Raw genomic sequence first — 25754 nt, 5'->3', positions numbered from 1 at the left:
TCTCATCTTGTGTCATGTCCAGCATATTGTAGACAATTTCCAGCAACCTATTCCTATGCAACTTCATGTTGAGCCTGTGTTAGGCTTTTGAGATCTATTTGCATGAGAGGATCATGTGTTGGTATACAGGTTTTTGCCAATTACTTAGAAATTGTGTCCACGCGGACCCCCACTCATTCTCAACTGGCATCTTAATTATGCAGGATAATTTAGCCATAGTTTGTACCCCTTCAAACATGTGAAAATAAGTTCTAACAATCAAAATGGCAATGTTTTTACTTAAAGTTACTGAACTTAGGCTTTTTTGGCTTTCTCTGTGTTTTCCTTTGGATTTGGGTAACTTTTAAAACCAAGTCGTTGTCCCCTCATTTTATCTGCAACTACAGAAATCAGAAAATGTACATTGTAATTAAGCTTTTCATAAGTAATTTAGGGAAATCTTGACATTTCATAGTTACTGTAGTACAAAAGCCCGAGAGAACAGCTGCGAATTGCTCATGTGCGGCAATGTGCAACTTGCAGTGAAGAAGACAGTGGTGCAGGTTAGCTTTGTTGCACCTGTTCTGTTGCTGCTTCCTTGGCATCTTCAACTCACGTTCCATTTCATAGGATGTGCAATTTTGGCTCTGGCTTTTTCTTATTCGTTCATGGGATGTGGGCATTGCTGGCTAGGCCAGTATTTATTATCCATCCCTTATTGCCCTTGGGAAGGTGGTGGTGACCTGCTGCCTTGAACCTCTGCAGTCCTTGGGGTGTAGGTACACCCACAGTGCTGTTAGGAAGGGAGTTCTGGGATTTTGCCCCAGCGACAGTGAAGGAACAGCGATGTAGTTCCAAGTCAGGTTGGTGTGTGGCTTGGAGGGTGGTCGTATTCCCATGCATCTGCTGCCTGTGTCCTTCTAGTTGGTAGAGTTCGTGGATTTGGAAGGTGCTGTTGAAGGAGTCTAGGTGAGTTCCTGCAGTGCATCTTGTAGACGGTACATGCTGCTGCCACTGTGCGTCGTTGGTGGAGGGAGTGAATGTTTCAGGTGGTGGATGGGGTGCCAATTAGGGGCTACTTTGTCCTGGATGGTGTTGAGCTTCTTGAGCGTTGAAGCTGCACCCATGCAGGCAAGTGGAGCATATTCCATCACACTCCTGACTTGTGCCTTGTAGATGGTGGACAGGCTCTGGGGAGTCAGGAGATGAGTTACTTGCTGCAGAATTTCCAGCCTCTGACCTGCTCTTTAGTGACAGTATTTCTGTGGCTCCTGCAGTTCATATACTGGTCAATGGTAACCCCCCAGGATGTTGATAGTGGGGAATTCAGCGATAGTAATGCCATTGAAATTCAAGGACGATGGTTAGATTCTCTCTTGTTTGACCTGGTCATTGCCTGGCACTTGTGTGGCATGAATGTTAATTGCCAATTATCAGCACAAGCCTGGATTTTGTCCAGGTCTTGCTGCATCTGGACACTGACTACTTCATAATCTGAGGAGTCGCGAATGGTGCTGAACGTGTACAATCATCAGTGAACATGCCCACTTCTGACCTTAGAATGGTGGGAAGGTTATTGATGAAACAGCTGAAGACTACCCTGAAGACTATCCTGCAGTGTTGTCCTGGAGCTGAGATGATTGACCTCCAACAACCACAACCATCTTACTTTGTGCTAGGTATGACTCCAACCGGTGAAGAGTTTTCCTCCTGATTCCCATTGAATCTAGTTTTGCTCGGGCTCCTTGATACCATTCGCAGACAAATGATGCCTTGATGACAAAGGCAGTCACACTCACCTCATCTCTGGAGTTCAGCTCTTAGTCAATGTTTGGACAAAGGCGATAATGAGGTCAGGAGCTCAGTGGCCCTGGCGAAACCCAAACTCAGTGTTAGTGAGCAGGTTATTGCTGAGCAATTGCCACTTGACAGCACTGTCGACGATACTTTACACTGCGTTGCTAATGATTGAGTGTAGGCTGATGGGGCGGTAATTGGCCGGGTTAGATTTGTCCTCTTTTTTTCGTGTACAGGACATACTTGGGCCATTTTCCATATTGTTGGGTAGGTGCCAGTGTTGTAGCAGTACTGGAATATCTTGATTATGGGTGTGGCTAGTTCTGGAGCACAGATCATGAGTACTATTGTCAGGATGTTGTCAGGGCCCATGGTCTTTGCAGTATCCAGTGGCTGAAGACTGGCACCTGTGATGCTGGGGACTTCAGGAGGAGGTCAAGATGGATCATTCGGTACTTATGGCTGAAGATTGTTACAAATATTTCAGCCTTGTCTTTTTCACTGACATGACCGGCCCCCCTCTCAAGCGTTCTCATGCTCCTGCCCCACCCCCCCCCCCCACTCGCCTGTTCTCGTGCTCACGTGCCCCCGGCCCCCCTCCCTTGCCCTTTTGTGCTGTCTTTCTCGATCTCGCGCCCCTCGCCCTCCCCCCAGTCGCTCGCCCTTGCTCTCGAGCCCCCGCCCTCCTCTCTCGCTTGCTCTTGCGCCCCCAGCCTCCCTTTCTTGCCCTCTCATGCGCTGTCACGCCTCTGGCCTCCCTCTCTCACCCGCCCTCGCGCTCTCCCCTTTTCACTTGTGTGCACACAAAATCTAGTTCCCTTCAACTGTGTTAGCAACGCCTTTGAAGAGAATGTTTTTGGGTCAGTGATTCTGTCATCGGAGTAAGAGCCCAAGTTGGCATATAGTTGTGTTTTTCCCACAATCTGAACTCAAGTATTTTTAGAGACATGGCTTCAATCCATCTTCAGAGCCACTCTGGACGTGCTTGACCTTAGCGAACCTCTCTGTATCCTGAAAATCAGCCTGAGCATGGTTCCTAGAGTGGTGGCATTCTGACCAATTTGAAATCATGTTCCTTCCAGCTTATCCCCTTTCATCCACCAAACCCTCACCCTGCCGAGATGCACTTCAGTAATATTGCCAACACTGTCTTACAATGGAGGAAAATCTGACTTGAGAATTGCCTTGTAAGGAAGAATTCTTTTTTGAAGTCAAAATCAAAAATTTTCCCAGGCTTCTATTTTCTTCCAAGAAAAGAGGAAATACTGCAATAAAATGTGCTCTCTCTCGGGTTTCTTTCCCTTTCCTTTGATGTATTGACTCTGCCTTAGGGTAGCAAAGCTTTAACTAGAATATAGGAGCCCAAATTTTGTGGTCGTAATGATGGCAAAACTGTCTGTTTGCCATTACTCCTCTGAAACTGATAGCAACTTCTGGAGTCTGCGCATATGCTGTCAGAATGTAGAATTCTGAAGTTGCTGTGAGTGATTCTGCGTTTCTCCATGGAGTGCCCTGTTGATATCCCTCAAAGTGCACTGAAATAGAAATCACTGAACTGACACGATTAGTCTTGCTGTAAAACTCGTTGAAAAAGTTGCACCTTTTTGAATGAGGTGTAACTGAGTTTTTAACAGACTATCAAGTTTATCATTACCGCTGAAAGCCTTTCTCGCCCTGAAAAGCTCTTTTTATATTTATGGATTGTCAAATTTCTCTGTTATGATGGAAAAAAAAATCTATTATTAAAATTTATTTTAATGTTTGTTTGAAATTTTAGTTTCCTTAATTCCATGTATATGTCCCAATCATTTATTTTGCACTTTCTCAAATTTAATTATAAATGAAGGATAATTAGTATATTTTACTTCCTACTTTGTTGTCTATGAGAATGCTTCAATGTGATTGGCTGCTTACCCTCCTTGATGACATCACTGCTCTGGACGCCTGAAATCTCTTCGAATTGGCACCAGATTGAAGCGAACATCAGGAAAGGGAAATTCACACCACTGAGATGCCGGATCTTTGTGGGCAACTTTCTTTGAGATCAGCGTCAAGCACAGTCACTTCGCCACTGACTGTGACTTCTTTTTAAAGACAAAGCTTGTTGTTATACCAGATGACACATTGGCTTGCAGCCCTTGACTCCTGGCGGTGATGAGGTGGCACAGGTTGCAACACGTATTTGCAGTCTAGTTATGCAGCCAAATTCTCTCCATGCAAATTGCTTGGCTTTACTTGAAACTTGACATGCATTGTAAGTTCAGATGACATTAAAAAAAAGTTGCTTTTTCAAAGTCATTCTTTATTATTAATTTTGAAGTTATGGGTTATGAGACTGACAAATGTGTGTGGAAGTCTGATGCAGTTGGAATACCTTGTTTGGTGCTGGCAGTTTCATGGGTCCATGTCAAAGACTTGCAGTTTGAATTTTGCATCAGGCATTTTACACAAGTACAAACAGCTGGTACTTGCTGAAATATGTCAAGAATTTAATCTGCAGGCCAACATTTCTGGACTGAAAATGCAGTACAGCAATTGACTACTGCAAAAATTCTAAAGATGTCATAAATAATGCAAAACTGAAGTAATTTATGTGGTTATCAAAACCATGAATCAGGTGTGAGGCATAATTGCTCTGGTTGGCTTATTTCTAACAGAAGCACATTCCGGGAAGAGTGCTTAATGTTTGATCTACTCCCCTATTGTGTAATTTTTTTTTAACGGTTGATTAATTTTCTGCTCTGTGTGAGACGGCATGTTAACATCACTAGGCCAGCCTGGAAGCTGGTCTGGAGCTGCCAAATCTTGGGAGAAGGTGCTACAAACTGGTATTAATATGCATGCATGTTTTATAATGGGGTGTACTTTGAACATTTTGAGTTCTGAGGGAGGATTGATGAGTTTATTTTCTCTACTTGTTAACTAATCGTGTTGGTATAGTGTCTGAAAGAGTGGTTGAAGAAAATTCAGTAGAAACTTTAAAAATAAGGAATTGGATCATTAGTAAAAATGAAACATTTTCAAGGCGAAGGGGAAAGAGCAGGGGAGTGAAACAAATTGGTCGCTCTTTTCGGGAAGCCAACATAGGCATGATGGGCTGGATGGCTTCCTTCTGTGCTGTATGATTCTGATTCTACTAATAGGAACATAAGACAGAGGAGCAGGAGTAGGCCATTTGGTCCTTTGAGCCTGCTCTGCTATTCGATAAGATCATGGCTGATCTGGTTGTGGTCTCAACTCCACTTTCTTGTCTGTACCCCATAACCCTTGACTCCCTTGTCTATCAAAAATCTATCGAACTCAGCCTCTTCTGCTTTCTGGGGAAGAGAATTCCACAGACGAAAGACCCCTTGAGAGAAAAAAAAATCCCCTCCTGCCCATCTTAAAAGGGACACCTCTTATTCTTAAATGGTGTCCCCTAGTTCTTGTAATGTGGAACAAACACACAAAATGCTAGAAATACTCAAAAGGTCGTGCAGCATCTTTGGAGAGAAAAACAGTTAAGGTTTCAGGTTGATGACCTTTAGTTAGAACCAGTTAGAGTTGTAACAGCAAATACAGAGGCAGGGTGGGGAAGAGCAAGATTAAAAGGGAAGGTGATAGGTTGGAAGGCTGGAGGTAAGAAATGAGAAAAAGGATGATGGTGCAGTCAAACAGAGATGGTAATGGGACAAGTAAAGAAACAAAAGATGGGTCTCGAGGAGGTGTAAGTGAGATTAGCAGAATCATTACCAACAGCTGTTGCCCAAAAAATGGAGCCAGACGGTATGATCTGAAATTGTTCAACTCCGTGTTGAGTCCAGGTGGCTGGAAAGTGCTGATGTAAAGATGAAGTGCTGTTTCTCGATCTTACATTGAGCTTCATTGGAACAGTGTAGGAGGCTGAGGTCAGAGTGGGACGAAGAATTAAAATGACAGGCAACTGGAAACTCAGAACTACTCTTGCGGACTGAATGGAGATGTTCTGCAAAGTGGTCAGCCATTTTGCATTTGGTCTCCCCAATTTTGAGGAGACTGCAATATGAACAGCAAATCTCTCTCATCGCCTTGCACAGTTACAGCTGTACTCTAGCTTCAACCCTAACTTATACCAATGTGGTGTTACCTTGTGAAAAGGGAATCAGATGTTGTCAGAGTTTGCAAGGAATGCTAATTGGGTTGAAATTTCACAATTTAAAGATTTGAAGACTTTTTTGCATGATGTCATACTGAGTGGTTCAAGTTTTACATTATCGAGAAAGCAAATGATATCACTGTAATTTAAATCACTAACATCTTTGGAGATGGGGAAAATTTAATTATTCTCAGTAGTAATTTTGGTTATTTGCCCATCTTCTTATGTACCCCATGAAAATTAGATGTACAATCCAGTATTATTTTAAAAATCCACTTAACTCAGATATATGCCTCTATTACTCTCTCTCTCATCTCTTTCCCCAGTCACAGCTGCATTCTAACTACAACTGAACCATTCCCCTTCATGAAAGTTATTGTTGGGATTTGGAGGAAGATAAACAATAGCCATGTGCCAAGGAATTTTAATTTTCATGGAAAGTTTTATTTTTGTAATATGTATCAGTGCACTATTAAGAGGAGTATGTTACTTCCACTGTACAATGTATTGTACATTACTTTGACACTAGCACATATGATGATTCTTTAAAATCTTTAATTATGCTAGATCAATGACTGTTGAATATCTGTTAAACCAAGCTGTGTTTTGTTATCGCATATTTCTCAGAGACCTGGCTCAAAGAAGGGCAGGACTGGGTGTTATATATTACTGGATACAAGGTGTTGAGGGAAGATAGGAAAGGGAAAAAAGGGGGAGCAGTGGTGGTATTGATTAAAGAGAGCATTGCATTGCTGAAGAAAAAGGATGTCCCAGAGGGGTCGAGGACAGAATCAATTTGGCTGGAGCTAAGGAACGAAAAAGGTGCAGTTACATTGCTTGGTGTTGTCTATAGGCCACCAGTTAGTGGGAAGTACGTGGAGGAACAAATTTGCAAGGAATTACAGAGTGGTGCAAAAATTATAGGGTAGTTATAATGGGGGCCGTGAATTATCTAAACGTAGTGTTATGACCAGGTGAGAAAGAGGTCTAGGGTTCCCTATCAGCCTTCACCTCGTCTTAGTGTAACAGGGTTTTATTTTTAAACAGTGTTTTAGCTGCCCCTTGGTGAATTCTTGTTCACCACTTTTCAATTATAAGGCAAAGGAATGAGCACAAACAGGCTTTCTTAGGTTTAAAGAAGAAAAGTTGAAATTTGTTAAACTTAAACTCTAATTCAAGTAATGCCTACGGATACACGATGGACCCACACGAGCATACATAGACGATATACACATGCAGATAGGGACAGAAAAAAAGCAGAAGAAAAAAGGAAGTGGGAAAGTTTGAAATCTCTGAGGAAGGTTTTTTGTTACTGTGCTTCGAGCTCACTGTAGAGTCCTTGATTGAAGGTATGTTTTTGTTGGGGCCCAGTATTCTTCATAAACCTTGTTCGCTGTAGGAGACTTTTGTCTCTTGGGGTTCATGTATCTTCTGTGGGTTTTGGAGTTCTGTGAGAAAGAGACAGGCAGAGAGGAGGTTTTTTCAATCCAGGAGCAAAGAACTTTCTGCCCAACTGTTTGTACAAATTCAAAAAACTCAGGTTGCCCAGCAGATTAGTCATGTGACTAGCTGGTTTGACCATGTCCCTTTGTGTATTCGGCCATCTTAGCAGTCAACATGGAATGCGAGCTCCCCCACCTTCAATGTCTGGTGATCAAAACCTTCAATGGCATCACGATCACAAGGTGATCAAAAGTCCCTTGTGGGTTGAATCTCAGGGAATGGCTGCTTTGTCCTTCCAAACACTGTCTGTTAATATGCCCAGCCACGGCTGATATGTTCAACAAGTCCTTTCTTAACTCCAGTAACAGTTTAAATTCAACGTTCATGCCAAAATTAATGTGCCTCATTCTTGACACGTTGTGGGGGGGGTGGGGGGCGTCTAGCACGACAATATATTGGGATAGTAGACGAGCAAAGGACAGTGAGAGGCACGAGTTCTAGAGTGCCTTCAGGAAAGTTTTCGACAGCAGTATGTTCCGAGTCCAACGAAAAAGGAGGCACTGCTCGACCTGGTTCTTGGAAATGAGGTGGGCCAAGTGGATCAAGTATCAGTAGGAGAGCATTTAGGGGATCATTGTATCAGAAGGTTTAGGCTGACTATAAAAAAAGACAAAGAACAATCCAGAGTAAGAATAATTAACTGGGGGAAGGCCAAATTCAGTGACGTAAGAATAGAGCGAGGGTGAATGAATTGGAGTCAGAAGTTGGCAGGAAAACCGGTAGCTGAACAATGGGCTACCTTCAAAGAAGAGATAGTTTGGGCATAGTCAAGGTATGTTCCCTCAAAGGGATCCGGAGCGGGACCTGTATAATAAAGAGCGGGGCTTGAGGCCCTGACCTTCCTGAAGACCCCGAATGTCGGCAGGCGGACCTGGGAGGCGGCGGATCCGGAGTGGGACCTGAATAATAAAGAGCGGGGCTCAAGGCGCTTACCTACCTGAAGACCGGATCTCTCTCTCTTTATATAATATATAATCTCCAAATGATCTTTAAAGTTATGGCAGGGCAGCTCGGCAGCGCACTTACTCTGCAATGTGGGAAGTCAGGGACACTTCCAGTGTCCAGGACGAACACGTGTGCAGGAAGCGTCTCCAGCTGCAGCTACCCGAAATCCGCATTTTGGATCTGGAGCAGCGCTGGGAACAGTGTGGAGCATCCGTGAAGCTGAGATCATCGTGGTAGCACGTACAGGGAGGTGGTCACACCGAAGGTAAAGACTGTTCAGGGAGAAAGGGAATGGGTGACCATCAGGCAGAGTAGAAGAACTAGACAGGGAGTGCAGGAGTCCCTTGGGTCAATCTCCCTCTCTAACAGATTTTCTGCTTTGGATACTGTTGGTGGAGGTAGCTTCTCAGGGGAATGCAGCAAGAGCCAAGTCTGTGGCACCATGGGTGGCTCAGCTGCACAGGAGGGTAGGAAAAAGAGTGGGAGAGTTATAGTGATAGGGGATTCTATCGTAAGGGGTACGGATACGTGTTTGTGTGGCTGCAAACGTGAGTCCAGGATGGTATGTTGCCTCCCTGGTGCTCGGGTCGAGGATGTCACGGAGCATCTGCAGGACATTCTGAAGGGGGAGGGTGAACAGTCAGAGGTCATGGTTCACATTGGTACCAACGACATAGGTAGAAAGAGGGATGAGGTCCTGCAACAAGAATTTAGGGAGCTAGGTAGCAGATTAAAAAGCAGGGCCTCAAAGATTGTAATCTCTGGATTACTCCTGGTGCCACGTGCTGTTGAGTATAGGAATAGGAGGATAGAGCAGATGAATGCGTGGCTGAGGAGATGGTGCAGGAGGGAGGGCTTTAGTTTCTTGGATCACTGGGTCTATTTCTGGAGAAGGTAGGACCTGTACAAATCGGATGGGTTGCACCTGAACCGGAACAGGACCGGCATCCTTGCTGGGAGGTTTGTTTGCGCTGTTGGGGGTGGGGGGGTGGTTTAAACTAAATTGGCAGGGGGATGGGATAAAGAGTGGAGGTACAGTAGTGGGTGATGCACAGCCAAATATAGAAGAGAAACTGAGTCAGTCTGGAAGGCAGAGCAAATATAGACCTGTTAAGGCACAAGTGAAAAATGCAAAGCTAGATTGCATCTATTTTAACGCAAGGAGTCTTACAAGTAAGGCAGATGAATTGAGGGCATTGATTAACACATGGGAGTATGATATTATTGCTGTCACAGAGACATGGTTGAGGGAAGGGCAGGACTGGCAGCTCAATATTCCAGGGTATAGAATCTTCAGGGGTGATTGGGGGGGGTGGGGTGTAAAAGGGGAGGTGGCATTGCACTGCTGATCAACGAGTCAATTACTGCAGTAAGGAGGGATGATATCTTAGAAGGTTCCTCAAATGAGGCCTTATGGGTAGAACATAAAAACATAAAGGGGGCAATCACTTTGCTGGGAGTGCACTACAGGTCTCCAAACAGTCAGGGAGAGATAGAGGAGCAGATATGTAGGCAAATCTGAGGTGTAAAAATAATAGGGTAATAATAATAGGGGACTTCAACTTCCCCAATATTTACTGGGATAGTCTTAGTGCAAAAGGCTTAAGGGGGGCGGAATTCTTCAAGTGCATCCAGGAGAGCTTTTTGAGCCAGCACATAGCAAGTCCTACAAGAGAAGGGACAGTTCTGGACCTAATGTTAGGGAATGAAGCTGGGCAAGTGGTACAAGTGTCAGTGGGGGATCATTTCGGGGATAGTGACCATAACTAAGATTTAAGATAGTTATGGAAAAGGACAAAGATGGACCGAAAATAAAGGTACTGAATTGGGGGAAGGCCAATTTCAATATGATAAAACAGGATCTGGCCAAAGTGGACTGGGAGCAGCTACTCGTAGGAAAGTTTACATCAGACCAGTGGGAGTCATTCAAAAAGGAAATGATGAGTGTTCAGGACCAACATGTACCCGTTAAGGTGAAGAGTAGGACCAACTAATCCGGGGAACCCTGGATGTCAAGGGACATAGAGGATAGGATAAGGGAAAAAAAGGAGGCTTACGGCAGATTCAGCGCGCTGAAAACAGCGGAGGCCCTAGAGGAGTATAGAAAGTGTAGGGAGTACATAAAGTAATTAGGAGAGCGAAGAGGGGGCATGAAAAAACAGTGACGGGCGAGATAAATGAAAATCTCAAGGCGTTTTATAAGTATATTAAGGGCAAAAGGAAAACCAGGGAAAGAGTCGGACCCATTAGGGACCAAAGTGGCAATCTGTGTGTGGAGCCGGAGGACGTAGGTGAGGTTTTAAATGATTACTTTTCATCTGTGTTCACTATGAAGAGGGATGATTTAGGTGTAGAGATCAGGGAGGGGGATTGTGATATGCCTGAAGGAATTAGCATTGAAAGGGAGTAGGTATTAACGATTTTAGCGGGCTTAAAGTGGATAAATCCCCAGGCCCAGATGAGATGTATCCCAGGCTGTTAAGTGAAGCAAGGGGCAAATTTCCAAATTCTCTCTGGCCACAAGCGAGGTACGAGAGGACTGGAGGGTAGCGAATGTGGTACCATTATTCAAGAAGGGTAGCAGAGATAAACCAGGTAATTACAGGCTGTAACATCAGTGGTAGGGAAACTATTGGAAAAAATTCTGAGGGACAGGATTAATCTCCACAGAGAGGCAGGGATTAATCAGGGATAGTCAGCATGGCTTTGTCGGGGGAGATCATATCTAACAAATTTGATTGAATTTTTTGAGGAGGTGATTAGGTCTGTAGATGAGGGTAAAGCAGTTGATGTAGTCTACGTGGACTTCAGTAAGGCTTTGGATAAGGTCCCGCTTTGGAGATGGGTCAAGAAGGTAAGAGCCCATGGGATCCAGGGCAGTTTGGCAAATTGGCTCCAAAATTGGCTTTGTGGCAGGAGGCAGAGGGTAATGGTCGAGGGTTGTTTTTGTGATTGGAAGCCTGTGACTGGTGGTGTACTGCAGGGATTGGTGCTGGGACCCTTGCTGTTTGTAGTGTACATCCATGATTTAGACATGAATATAGGAGGTATGATCAGTAAGTTCGCAGATGACACGAAAATTGTTGGTGTCATAAATAGTGAGAAGAAAAGCCTTAGATTACAGAATGATATAGATGGGCTGGTAAGATGGGCAGAGGAGTGGCAAATCGAATTTAATCCTGAGAAGTGTGAGGTTATGCATTTTGGGAGGACTAACAAGGCAAAGGAATATACAATGGATGGTAGGACCCGAGGAAGTCCAGAGGTTCAGAGGGACCTTGGTGTATTTGTCCATAGATCACTGAAGGAAGCAGCACAGGTGGATAAGATGGTTAGGAAGACATATGGGATATGTATTAGCTGAGGCACAGAATGTAAGAGCAGGGAGGTTATGATGGAGCTGTATAAAATGCTAGTTCAGCCACAGCTGGAGTACTGTGTCCAGTCTGGGCATTGCACTATAAAAAGGATGTGATTGCACTGGAGAGGGTGCAGAGGAGATTCACCTGGATGTTGCCTGGGCTGGAGCATTTCAGCTATGAAGAGAGACTGGATAGGCTAGGATTGTTTGCCTTCGAGCAGAGAAGGCTGAGGGGAACCTGTTCTAGGTATACAAAGTTATGAGGGGTATAGATAGGATAGAAAGGAAGAAACCTTTTCCCTTAGTGGAGGAGTCAATAACCAGGGGGCATAGATTTAAGGTAAGGGGCAGGAGGTTTAGAGGGGATTTGAGGAAATTTTTTTTCACTCAGATGGTGGTTGGAATTTGGAACACGCTGCCTGAAGGGGTGGTGGGGGCAGGAACCCTCACAACATTTAAGAAGTATTTAGATGAGTACTTGAAACGCCATAGCATACAAGGCTACGGGCCAAGTGCTGGAAAACGGGATTAAAATGAATAGGTGCTTGATGGCCGGCACGGACATGATGGGCCGAAGGGCCTGTTTCTGTGCTGTATAACTCTATGACTCTGTACGTGCATAAGTCATTGAAAGTGGCAGGACAGGTTGCGAGATCGGTTAATAAAGCATACAGTATCCTGGCCTTTATTAGTCGGGCATAGAGTATAAGAGCAAGGAAGTTATGTTGAGCTTGTAGAAGACACTAGTTTGGCCTCAGCTGAAGTATTGCGTCCAGTTCTGGGCACTGCACTTTCGGAAAGACATGAGAGCATTGGAGCGAGTACGGAAAAGATTCACAAGAATGGTTCCAGTGATGAGGAATTTCAGTTCTGAAGATAGATTGGAGAAGTTAGGATTGTTTTCCTTGAAGAGAAGGCTGAGAGATGATTTGATTGAGGGTGTTAAGACGAGGTGAGGACGGCATCTCAGGTGCCCCTCTCGCCCCGTCTCTGGTTTGGCCGTAACAGGGTTTATCTTTTAAAACAAGCTTACCACCTCAGTGAGATGCTCACTGCACTCTAATTTCAATTGCCAAAGAACCAATCAGACAGGTTTTCTTCAGTTTAAACAAGAAAGATGTAAGTTTATTCGCCTAATCACTCTAACCCGGTTAAAATTACTAAAATATGCAACACATCTGCGCTCACAGGCATTCGAGAGGCACACACACACAAATAGATACAGAGGGGAAGAAAGATTTGGGAGGTTGAAGTAGAGTTTCTATTAAATGGAATACAGATACGGTTCTTAATATTCTTGGTATACTATCCTCAATTGAATTTAGGGTCTTTCAGTCCTCGCTGAAGCCCCGTGCGCAATTCAGGATTGCTTCTCTGGTACCAGAAGACTGAAGAAAGGCTTTGTCTGTAGTCTTGAAGCGTAGAAGCTGCCACTGTGGTTTTCCTGGAACTTTGATGGAGAGAGAAACAGTGATCGATATCTTCCTCTTGAGGTTCATAATTGCAGTTTCCTTTCTGTGAGGCACAGTTCAAACGCCCCAGTCTTACCAGCAGGTAGGTCATGTGACAATCTTTGTTTGAAGCAGCAACTTCTTGGAGGGTTATTGGATTTCAAAGTCTTTCAGACATACTCGGGGGGTTGAGTTTGACTCCTACAAAGTCAAAGGGTATTGATCACCACTAAAGCCAAGACCAATCTTGCTAATTGAATTAAGATGCACTCCCATTATCTCTAATCAACTGTCTCTCAGCTCGTCCTCGTCTTCTCAGAATGCAAATGTGCAACCACGTTTTCAGCCATTCAGTTCTGCTTTTTAAAAAAAGTTATTTGCAATGTCCAGTAAAACGTTTGTGACCCATGTGACGAAATTAATATGTTTCCATTGGGCATGTGTCATTTCCACCACAGAGGAACTCAAAATCATGAGGGGTCTGGACAGAGTAGACAGAGAGAAACTGTTCCCACTCGTGAAACGACCGAGACCAGTGGGGGGGCACAGATTTAAAGTGTATGTTAAGAGATGCAAAAGTGACATGAGGAAAAAGTTTATCACGCAGTGAGTGGTTAAGGTCTAGAATGCAATGCCAGAGAATGTGGTGGAGGCAGGTTCAATTGAAACATGCAGAAGGGAATTAGACTGTTATATGATGAGGAAGACTGTGCAGCGTTATGGGGAGAAGGCGGGGGAATGGAACTGAGTGAATTGCTCTTTCGGAGAGCCGGTGCAGACTTGATGGGCTGAATAGCCCACTTCTGCACTGTAATAATTCTGTGATTATAATTCTGAGATTCTGATTCTCCTATCCTCCTGTCTGTACTTTTTGTGCACCAACCTTGAGCTCACCTCTTGTCATCAGAAGATATGAATAAATGTTTTGGGCATAGATTGTAGCCTCCCAGCAATTGCTGCTATAATGGTCAGGCTTGACTTTGTCTCATGAAATATTTATCTTTATTCCATTGATATTTCAAAATGTCTGCTAATTGATTTAGAAAAGAATGGGAAAATTTAATGAGATATTAGTGTGAGGAAATAGAATTTCCATTTTAAGTACCTGGCGATAACATTGTGCATTGTCAGGGGCGAAGTAAAAGTTCCTTTTGTTCTGCCCTTCCAACATGGTTTAACACCCGCCCACCCACCCACCCGTGAGATGAAAGTTCCATACACAGTCATTGACACTTATTGTTTCTCTCAACCAGGGATCCTCTGGCTTCAGAGGTTGTAAACTGAATGCTAAGTTAGAGGCAGTTCAGGGGTATGGCTATGTGCTCACTAGGTGTTCAGTTGGAAATATCTGCCTGAGTTTTCCATTCTAATGCATCTTCATTGCACTGGCAAATTAAATATTAGATAAATGGTGAATATTCAAATGTTCAGCTCACGAAATGTGCATGGAATAGCACCTAGCTGACCCTTCGGACCATGCTCATGGTTTATAAGGCCTGTGTTCTCAGCATCTTGCTGTATGGCTGTGAAACATGGGTGACTTACAGCTACCAGGAAAAGAAACTCAATAATTTCCATATTTTCTGTCTGTGGCGCATTATGGGTATAACCTGGCAGGACAAAATCACAAATGTGGCAGTCCTCTCAAATGCTACCAACTGTGTTGGCATTTATCAAACACATGCAGTTTCGATGGATTGGACACGTCTGCAGGATGAAAGATGGTTGCATGCCCAAGGACCTTCTGTATGGTGAAGTAGCTGGGGCCAGACCATCAGTGGGGCTCCCAAACCTCCGCTTCAAGGATGCTTGCAAGCGTGACATGAGGGCCATAAATGTTGACTATCGCACTTGGGCGTCACTAGCTGGCAAAAGAGGGAAATGGTGACACATCCTGTGGACTGGTGTGCACTACCATGATGACCATTGGCAACAGGCACCAACATCAAAAACAACAACTCACTGTCACTTGTATTTCGACCGAGGCGGGAGGAGTGCACTGTTAGTTCAGTCCCACTTCTCCACAGGTCAGAACATACATTTAAGTTTCCCCACTTACCGTTACAGTCAACCATATACTTGATTTTTCCCCAGAATAAAACATGCCAACCATGTTTATTTAATAAACAAAAATATTACCAGTTTACTGTAAATCAAGTCTTAACCAATAATGAAGTCAACATACACACAAATTGAAATATTAAAGCCCCTTATTTATCCTAGCCTACTCACTCACACACACACACACACACTGGTTAACTGGGAAGAAAAAAAACGTGATTTTTGTTTACAGTTGTAGAAAGAAAACAGAAGGGTAAAAAACACTTAGGCTGAAAAGAAGGTACAGAAAGATGTCCTTTGTTTTGGTTAGGTGTCCCAAATACTTATCGACACTGTCGCTAGGATCTTCCCAGAAAAGTTTTTTCCAGGTGATGTTGAAGATCAGTTTTGGTAGGCTTTCTAAGAGATACAGCTACAGAGGCTTTAAATAGGTTTTACAGCAGGAATGCAGCAACAAGGTTTTAGTTCCCACACAGTGGATGCAAGATTCCTTCAAACATGCAGAGTTTCTTCAAATACAGAAGGAAATAGGAAACTGCCACACTGGAAATACAGGGTTTCTTTTCAAGAGAGAGATGAACTGGTATTCTCCTCCTATGGCAGGCAAAACCAACTCTGTTGCAACAGTTCAAATTGAAACTGAACCCTTCCAGAAGCAAAGTCTCCTGACATCTATAAATCTTGCCTTGTCACTTCTTTGTAAACATCTCTAAGTCAAAAACAGCCCCTGCTGGGTTATTATTTGAAAACAGGTGCCTTCCAGTAACTGTTTACAGTGCAAGCTCAGTCCAAACCTTCAGGTGACATTATTAAAAAAAACCTCCCAAGTTCCAGCATCTATGGATTCCTTTTCAGTATTAAAACACAAATTCTCAAAATTTAACAACAAAAAATGGAAGCAGTCAACACTTGGCAGCTTCACATGCAGCACTTGTGGCAGAAACTGTGCCTCAAGGATTGGCCTTCATAGTCATCAACAAAGGTGCACCAAGAGAAGACACCCCACCTAAATGGATTGTTTGTTGCATGTCCATCATCCTTCATAGATGGAAGGATGCCAGCCAGCATTCAAACAAATGCAGTTAACCTCATCTTGAGTGTCTGAAGCATGTCATTTCAATGAGAGTAATATTTCCTCTCATTGTCTTCAGTTGTATCTCTGTGGGCATAAGTCACTTCTAAGGGGGCAGGTACCTTATCTGGCAGTAGAAAATGAGCAAGGGATGTCATTGTTCCTGCTGTAACATTTAATAGAACACATAAAGCTTAAATGAAACAAAGTTCTAAAATTATTGTGATTGTTATGACCAGGTGCAAAAGGTATCTAGGGGTCTGTTACTATCTTTACCTGATCTTATTGTAACGGTTTTGTTTTAAACATGCTATCTTTTGAGCTCCCTTTTATGTGAGTCCTTGTTCACAGTTTGCCAATTATAAGACAAAGAAACCAGTTCACACAGGCTTTCTCAGGTTTAAAGAGGAAAGATGAAATCTTATTAAAACTTGAAACTTAAAATCTAATATGATTCATGGCTACAGATATGACACGCACATGCTTGCATGCACACGCGATACACAAGCAAATAGGGACAGAAAAAAGGAAAGGAAAATATAGTAGAGAGGGGTTTGAGGCAATATCACAGGAGTTCCTTGTTTACTGTGCTTCAGGCTCACTTAATTGTAGGTAGTCTTGCTGTCCGGGGCCCAGTGTTCTTCTTAAATCTTGTTCACGTAGGAAACTTTGCTCTCTTTGAGGTTCACATGTTTTCACAAGATTCAGTTCCGTGGGAAAGAGATGGAAGCAGGCAGAAGAGAGGTCGTCTTGCTTCAGTTCCTGGAGAGATCTTTACTCCATGAGCACACGGCTTTGTCCCTTCAAAAATCCTGTTTTCTCCGATTTAAAACTCTCAGTTCATAACTCTGCAACAGCCAGTTAGTCATGTGACTAAAACTGGTCTGACCACTTCTGTCTATTGGGGGAAGCAACTACTGGGTCCCCATTGTATTCACATTATCTGGTACTATCCAAGTGTCCTTCCAGCCAGGGGCTTGCAATTTTAATTTCTTGTTCATGTGGCGGAATTATGTGTGCCTCAGTCTTGGCAGGTGGGGGTTTTGCCTGACACTATCTGTTTATGACTTCGTAAAGCCTGGCTCGGGTATAAAATTAAAACCCGACCCGGGTCCGACCCGACCACAGCCTGACCAGACCCGACCTGATCCGACACGAACCTGTTCCGGCAGCAGGCTCTTCCTGCAGCTGGAGTTGTGGGGAATCATGGGTAAGCCTGATCCCGTGACTTCCCAAAAGCAGTGTCCAGCCCAACCTGACCCAAACCCGACACGTGTAGTCAGGTCTAGTCCGGTTCGGGTAGGGTAGCCAGGCTTTATGACTTAGGCTGGTCATAGTAGTGAAAAAGCATCTCAATCAAACAGATTTGTAAAAGGAAGTTGATAATTTCCATCCCTGTTTTTCATGAAGGCACTGAGTACAGTTTCACAAATGTTGGAAGCTCATTGCTACCTTTTCCAACTGACCATTTCTCTATAACCAGCCTCAACACCAAGTGTCAACCGCTGTTCGGCGTTAGGGGTAGCAGTCAGTGTTTCCTTTAAGATGCATGGCTGTATCGCAATTGGGCATGTGTTGCGCAGGGAGCAAACAGGCACAGCAAACAAGTTAGAGGGAACACTGGTAGCAGTACAACTAAACTCGGTCAATGCTTCGCTCAACGTGAAGGGAGAGGTATGGGGAGGCTGTATAGAAACTATAACTTAAACTGTCGCTTTACAGCCTCTTCCTCTCAGCGATCTTAGCCCAGGGACCATTGAGGCACCTACCCCTGTGCTGCCCTTGCTGTGATCAGTTGAAAGATTAAACCTGGGATATTCCTTCTCTGTATGGCTCAGTACCATACTGAGTGATGTTTGTACTTTTGGGAGGACTGGCCAAAAGTTTTCTCAATCATTAAATCAGTACCTTGCAGTTTAAAACATCTATATGCTATGGGGAAACAGTTGCACTGATAGTACACTTGTGTGATGCAGTCAGTTCACTGACTCTGCTTGCAAATGTCACAGTTAACATAGATAGACCTGAAACCACCACTTCTATATCCCAGTGCTGTATAGCTTATACAGCTCTTTTGCTAGGAACAGCCCAGCTTTGGAAGGACAAACCTATAATCCACTGCATTTTTTTTTATTACAGTGGGTAAGTGGACATTATTGTGCTTTATTTGAAATCTTTTTGACAAAACATGGTTTTCATGGATAAAAGAGTGAAAAAAGAATGAAATCTAACAAGTATAAGAAGACAGCTAAATGAAAAATTAAGTGTTAATATGGAAGAAGACTGGCAGGCAATGGCTTTATAGGCACTTTAGAGTTATAAGGTTCGTCCAAGATGGTGAGATGATGGGGCTGATGAGATTTGAGTAGGTAAATGGTGAAAGATGGTTTATATTCTAGAATGGAAATTTAGGGGGAAATATGCTAACATGCCAGCGAACTGAATAAAAATCATAGGAAAGTAATCCTGGGGGATTTCAACTGAAATTAATTGGCCAGAAGAAGTGTGTAAAAGGGATAAGATAATGGAGTTCCTACAATGTGTACAGGATTCTTTCCTAGCCCAATATGTAAGAAGCCCAACAAGGAGGGATTTGCTAATGGATCGGGTAATGGGAAAGAAGCCAGGTCAGATAAGAGAAGTAAAAATTGGAAAATATCGAGGCAATATTGACCATAATAAAATACGATTTAAGATAATTGAGAACAACATGAGCATGACAAAGACCAGGATAATGGATTGTAGGAAAGCTGATTTTAAGGGGTTGAAAATAGAACTTGGAAAATAAAATGGACAGCAATTTTGTTAAATAGTGATGTAGAACAGCAATGGGAAATATTTAAAATGGTTTTCAACAGAATCCAGAAAAAATATATTCCACTAAAAAACAAGTACAAGCTAATAAGTGATGAAACACCATGGATTAATAAAGATGGAAAAATTGAGGGTAAGGCAAGAGCCATATGCTAAGTAAGTGGACAGGGTAGAGCAAGACAAGTGAGAATACAAAGCGATTAGAAAAGATGTGCAAAAAAACTTGAGAAGGCAAAGAAGAAAATGGGAGAGACAGTGGCGTGGTGGTGATGTCACCGAACTAATAATCCAGAAGCCCAGGTTAATGCCTTGGGATGTGGGTGCAAATCCCATCATGGCAGCTGGTGGCATTTAAATTCACTTAATTAATAAATTCAGTTAATTAATGAAAATCTGGAATTGAAAGCTAGACTCAGTTCCTCATTATCATCAATTGTCTTAAAAACCCACCTGGTTCACTAATGTCCTTTGGGGAAGGAGATCTGTCATCCTTACTTGGCCTGGCTTACATGTGACTGCAGACCCACAGCAATGTAGTTAACTCTTAACAGCCCTCTGAAATGGCCTAGCAAGCCACTCAGTTCTCGAGGGTAATTGGGGATGGGCAACAAATGCTGGCCTTGCCAGTGATGCCCACATCCCAAGAAAGTATGGAAAAAATTAACTTTTCAAGGAACATAAAACAAAACAGTGCAGTGCTCTACAGGCACATAAATAAAAGGAAAGTCAGGATGGGAATAGGGCCAGTGAGGGATGAACAGGATACAATCACAGGCAACAATAATAAAATGGCAAAAACATTAAATAAATAATGAAAGTCTAGATGAGATCCCTGGTCCAGATGGATTGCATCCGTGCATTTTAAACAAATCTATCGAAGATATAACCGAGGCACTGTTTCATATTTTAAATAATTCGTTAGAGAAATGTGTAGCGCCAGAAGACTGGTGGATAGTAAACATTACACCTCTACAGTATTTAAAAGGTGAGATGGAACATGACCAGTCAACTTAATGTGGTTGGTAGTGTTATGACTGACTGCTCAAGACAAAGCCCCCAATCAAAATATATGATTCTGATTGTGGTGGGAGAAACGCACTGTTGATTCAGTCCTGCCCCTCCACAGATCGCCAAACATATTTTAAACTTCCCAAATTAAAGAAAGACCCAGCCAAATTGTACCATCTATTAACCCCCGAATGAGGCTAACCTAACCAGGTGTCTTTAAATCAACAAATTAACTGTTTAATTAGAAAAACTAAATTCTTAAACACTATGAAGATATAAACAACATTTAAAATAGAAAAAAAAATTGTGTCCTTGCAGATTTACGTTCCTGCCAAAGTGGACTCTTCCAACGTGGAACAGCCTAAGGTTGTTAGAAGTCCTCACAGCATCCAATGGGGGAAAAAGGTTCTTCAACAGTAGAACAGTCAGTAGTCTAGTTCAGCAGTTGAATTGATGCTCTTCTTTTCCAGTGATGAATTTCAGCAATTACTGTTCAGTAGTTAAAGGAATTTGGTTATTTTCTTTTAAGAAATTAATCTGGCTTGACATCAGAATTCTGAGAGCATAATAAATAGGGTTTAAATAAACTGAGAGCTCTCTCTTCCTTCAGTATATGCTGGCAGACAGTTTGTTGCTGTATCTCCGTTAACTGTGTCTCAAAAGCCAGTTTATTTAGCTAGTTTAAAACGTCAATCAGCAGCATTATATCTTGTGTCCTTGGTCCTGAGTGGCTGTATCCTATGGCAACAAGAATGCATATTTGAAGCTGGCTGTATCCTCTGGCAACAAGAATGCCTTCTTTGACTCAGTCCGTGGAGCTTGCATAAAGCAGTACTGATCCTGTTACAGCCTTAAAGGCACACTGCATTTTTCCCGGAAAGGAAAAAGTTACAGGATCATGACAGTAGGAAAAGCAATGAAATCCCTACTATAGGAGAAAATAGAGAAACATTTAGACACTAAAAATATAATGAATAATTAACATGGATTTCAAAAAATAAAGTCTTGCTTGACCAACCTCGTTGAATTCTTTGAAGAGGCAACTGAGAGTAGACAAGGGTAATGTAGTAGATGCAATTTATCTAAATTTTCATGAGGTCTTTGATGTGGTGCCTCATAATAGACTAATGTGTAAGGTCAGAACATGCAGAACCAGGTAACATGTAGCAGAATGGCCAGCTAGCTGGCTGCAAGTCAGAAAGAGAATAGGGGTAAACGTTAGCAATTCAGCGTGGCAGAAGGTACAAAGTGGGTTCTTGCAAGGATCAGTGCTGGGACCCCTTTTGTTCACAACTCATATTAATAATTCAGACCTTGCAAATTTCTAAATATGCAGTTGACATCAAAATGGAAGGGATAGTCAATACTGAGGAGGACTGCAACTGATGACAAAAAGGCATTAATAAACTTGCAAAATGGTCATATAATTGGGAAATGAATTTCAACATAGCTTAAGTGTGAGATATTACATTTTGGTAAGAAAAGTAAAGAGGTCACATATTACTTGGGAAATGAGAATCTAAATGGAGTAGAGCAGTAGAGAGATTTGGGAGCACAAATCGACAGATCATTAAAAGTAGCAACACAGGTTAATAAGGCCATTTAAAATAAAAAGCAAGCCAGACACTAGGGTTTATCTCTAGAGAGATCGAATTGAAAAGTAGAGATGTTATACTGAACTTGTATCGAACCTTAGTTAGACAACATTTGGAGTACTGTGTAAAGTTCTGGTCACCATATTATAAAAGATATAGAAGTATTGGAGAGGGTGCAAAAATAATGTACATGGGTAATAGCAGGAATGCGAGGTTATACCTATTTGGAAAGGATGAACAGGTTGGGTCTCTTTTCTCTTGGAAGGAGAAGGCAGAAAGGTGACCTAATAGAGGTCTTTAAAATTATGATCGAGCAGATATGATGGAGTGTGTTTCCATTTGTGTGGGATAGCATAACTAGTGGCCATCAATATAAGATAGTCACCAAGCAATCCATTAGGGTTTCAGCAGAATCTGCTTTACCCAGAGTGAATCAGTACTGTGCAATCCACTGCGACAGGAATACTTCAGATGCATTTAAGGGGAGGCTAAATAAACATGAGGGAGAAAAGAATGCAGGGTTATGCTGGTAGTTGGATGAGGAAGGATGGGAGAAGTCCCGAGTGGAGCATAACACCAGAATGGACTGAATAGCCTCTTTGTATGCTGTATATTCCATGTAATCCTAGCGACATGTAACGCCTTTCTTTTAGAAAAATGCCCAGTGTGTGCTTCACAAGCAGAATCAAGCAAAATATAACCGAGTCAAAGATGATGATGATGATATGAGAGGTGAATAAAATCTGGGCCAAAGAGGTTTTAAAGTGGGTCTTAAAGGAGGGGAGGAAGATAGAAAGCGAGAGTTTTAGGAAGGGCAATCCAGCACATGGGACCCAGACAAATGAAGGTACATTCACCAATGTGGTACAAAGGGAGTTGGGAAGTACACAGGAGGCCAGAATTGGAGGAATGTTGATTTCTTGGTGGGTTGTTGGACTATAGAAGGGTAAGATGATGAAGGAATTTGAACATAAGGGTGAGGGTTTTAAATTGTTGGCGTATGGGACTGAAAGCTACTGTAGGTCTTTGAGCACAGGGTTGTTTGGTGAGTGGGTCTTGGTGTGGCAGATTTTTTTTGTATGAGCTGAAGTATATGAAGGTAGAGGATTGGAGGCTGGCAGGAGAGCATTAGCATTGTGGAATAAAAGCAAAATACTGCGGATGCTGGAAATCTGAAATAAAAACAAGAAATGCTGGAACCACTCAGCAGGTCTGGCAGCATCTGTGGAAAGAGAAGCAGAGTTAACGTTTCGGGTCAGATGTTGCCAGACCTGCTGAGTGGTTCCAGCATTTCTTGTTTTTATTTATTATTATATTAGAATTGTGGAGTCTGGAGTTGACAGATATGAATGAGGGCTTTAGCAGCAGATGTATATTAACTGTAGGGGTTTCTGTAGCTTGTCACTATATATAATTCTCAATTTTTTCATGCAGAAAATGAAGTTCAAGGGATATTTATGGAAAGCAGTGTACGGGCATGGTAATTTTGCATTTTGAATCTGTACAAGTGACAGAATGCTGACTGGCAGAACTGATCTGGTGGTGTTGAGTGCTTGCAGGTGAAAAATATAAATTATTCACTTGCTGCATTTCTTAACATTTTTGCAAGTCATCTTTTTTTAAACCTTTGCATAATTCCTCAGTGCTCCTGTCCCCATGGGGAATAGAAGAACAGCTAGTTGAATGTTTCTGTTGAGAAAATGCTGCAATACAGTAGTATCTTCAAATTTCTTGTGACGCTTGTAGCCACATTGTAAAATGTTGTATACAGATGACTTCTTTAGGACTTAAAATTCATTGACAAATAAGAAACTTTATTCTTTTTCACAGGAAATAAAAAAAGATAGAGAAACAAAAGAAGAAACCCCAGTGATTAAACGAGAAAAATCTGGAAATGTTGCCAATTTGGTGCAGCGCATGAGTCATTTTGGATTCCCAGTTGGTGGGTTCCCACATCAACCTAAATCTCTCAGAAGAAGTAAGCACTACACTTTTATTATTGATTGTCCCTCTAAGCAGTTCTGCTATGAGTTACAGAATGAGTGTTTTGCCAAGACTGTAATGGGCACTGTGCGCAACAGTACAGTAAACAATCCAACTTGTCTTGCATAGTAAATTGTGTTTGGTAATTTAAAGCTAATTATTTGATTTGAATACATTTCTGTCTTAGCAGTGGTTTTGTACTTTTTGTACAGCTTCTATAGATGTTTTGCAGAATATAGAGAATGTAACAAACTGTTTAAATTTGTTTCATGTTTATGCACATTATGGTACCACTGCTCAAAACAAAGCCTTCAGTCAATATATATATATAATGCTGACTGTGGTGGGAGCAACGCACTGTCAATTCAGTTCCGCTGCTCCACAGGTCGCATCACACATAACTTTAAGGTTTTCAAATCAAAAAAAGCAGCAGCCGAATTGAAATAATCCAGTAATCCCCGAATGAGGCGAACCAAACCAGGTATCTTTAGATATCAACATATTAACTATTCATTAAAAAAAACTAAAATCTTAAATACTACTAAGATAAACCGATATCTCAAGACCTTACAACTTATTTTAAAAAATCTAACTCCCGCATTTGCATACATATACCCAAACTAACAGTAGTCAGTTTTCTTTGCTGCCTGAAAAAATAGAAATAACAATAAAGTCTTTGCACATTACGCTTCCTAAGAATGGTCTTCAAATTCCACACAGTCCAAGTTCACTTGTACTCTTCCAAGGTCCGATGAGGAAAGAATATTTTCAGAGATAGGAATTCAGCAGTTCAGTTCAGCATTTGAAGCCTCAAACCTTTCTTCTGTCTTCCACTGATGAACACAGCAGATCAATAATTGATTATTTTCTTCAAGGAGTTAATCAGGCTTTAAGTTTTCAGAACTTTGAGAGAGAAGCTACATAAATTGTCTTAGAGAGCTCTCCTTTCTCCCTTCAGTACGTGCTGGAACAGCGTGTCTGTCTGTCTCTGAACAAACCAGTTAGCCAGTTTTCAAAAGGCAAACGGCAGCATTGTATTTCATCTCTTCTCGATCTGTATGGTTGTAGCTAAGCAACTAGAATGCACCTTCACTCAGTCTCTGGAGCTGCTGCCTTAAAGAAGTGCTGATCTTTTACAGCCTTAAAGGCGCACTGCAATATTTCCCAAGGAGGAAAAAAGCAGGATCGTGGCACACATTATTCCACTCTTTTTCAACGCCTTTCAATCCCTTCCCCTTCAAGCCCACCTTCAATTACAGGATACAACAAATTGGGATCAGGATATTGCAGGAGCAGCTTAATCTATTTTGCTTGTGGAATATGTTGCAGCCATATGTATTTTCATCATGTAGCAAACTGCTGAAATTATCCCAAGGAAGGAGGAGCAATGGCCCAGCTCAAACTGACTGTCACTTGGTTAATTATATTGACTTTCTTTATCTGTTATGCATTTTGTTTTCTTATCCAATGAAGTTTTGATATGTTGCAATCGTATGGTAAACAACTGAATGCTAAAGACCAATTGTAAGCTCATGAGTGTAATACAGTTACGACATTTGGTCCTGTCACAATGTGAAACCTGAAACAAGGTTTGATTGAAAATCTGAAGTTCATCCATTCCAGTTCAGGGTGAGGGCAATGGAAAGTGTATGTTCAATTTAATGACCTTGTTCAATTGGAATAACATTGCTTTTGTGTTGATTGGATTATACTGGCGCTGGTTTTAGAGGTCCATGCTACGGATAAAGTATGAACGTTCGGCAGATTAGCAGCAAGAAGAAGAATGCATTTTATCTTTCTTAGAATTCTTTGCTGTTTTTTAAATTTCAGCAGTTGAAGTGTGTGGTTGAGATTTGGTAATGTACTCAAGGATGAGAACCATCTGAGGTCAGTTTTACCCCCAAATACAGCACTTTTTCACAGCTTCAGGATGTCTCAAAGTATTTCACAGCCAATGAAATCCTTTTCAAATATAGTCACTGTTGTAATGTAGGGAAATGTGGCTGCAAGTTTGCATAAAATAGATCCCATAATCTCAATGGATAAACAACCAGATAATCTTTTTTAGTGG

General features: G+C 42.2%; 1 protein-coding gene across 4 annotated transcripts in view; it reads left to right on the top strand.

Moving 5' to 3' along the window:
* Positions 1-25754, top strand: part of opn5 (opsin 5) — a 473827-nt gene that overhangs the window by 79733 nt on the left and 368340 nt on the right. For all 4 annotated transcript variants that reach the window (XM_068024828.1, XM_068024818.1, XM_068024848.1 and 1 more), the window contains one exon: positions 23531-23678. In XM_068024828.1, the coding sequence (XP_067880929.1) occupies positions 23531-23678 (148 nt within the window). The remainder of the gene's footprint in view (positions 1-23530; positions 23679-25754) is intronic.

Source organism: Heterodontus francisci, chromosome 3 (assembly GCF_036365525.1).
Source record: "Heterodontus francisci isolate sHetFra1 chromosome 3, sHetFra1.hap1, whole genome shotgun sequence".
Classification (NCBI taxonomy): domain Eukaryota; kingdom Metazoa; phylum Chordata; class Chondrichthyes; order Heterodontiformes; family Heterodontidae; genus Heterodontus; species Heterodontus francisci.
Note: the sequence above shows the minus strand (reverse complement) of the source record. Positions and strands in the feature narration are given on the sequence as shown.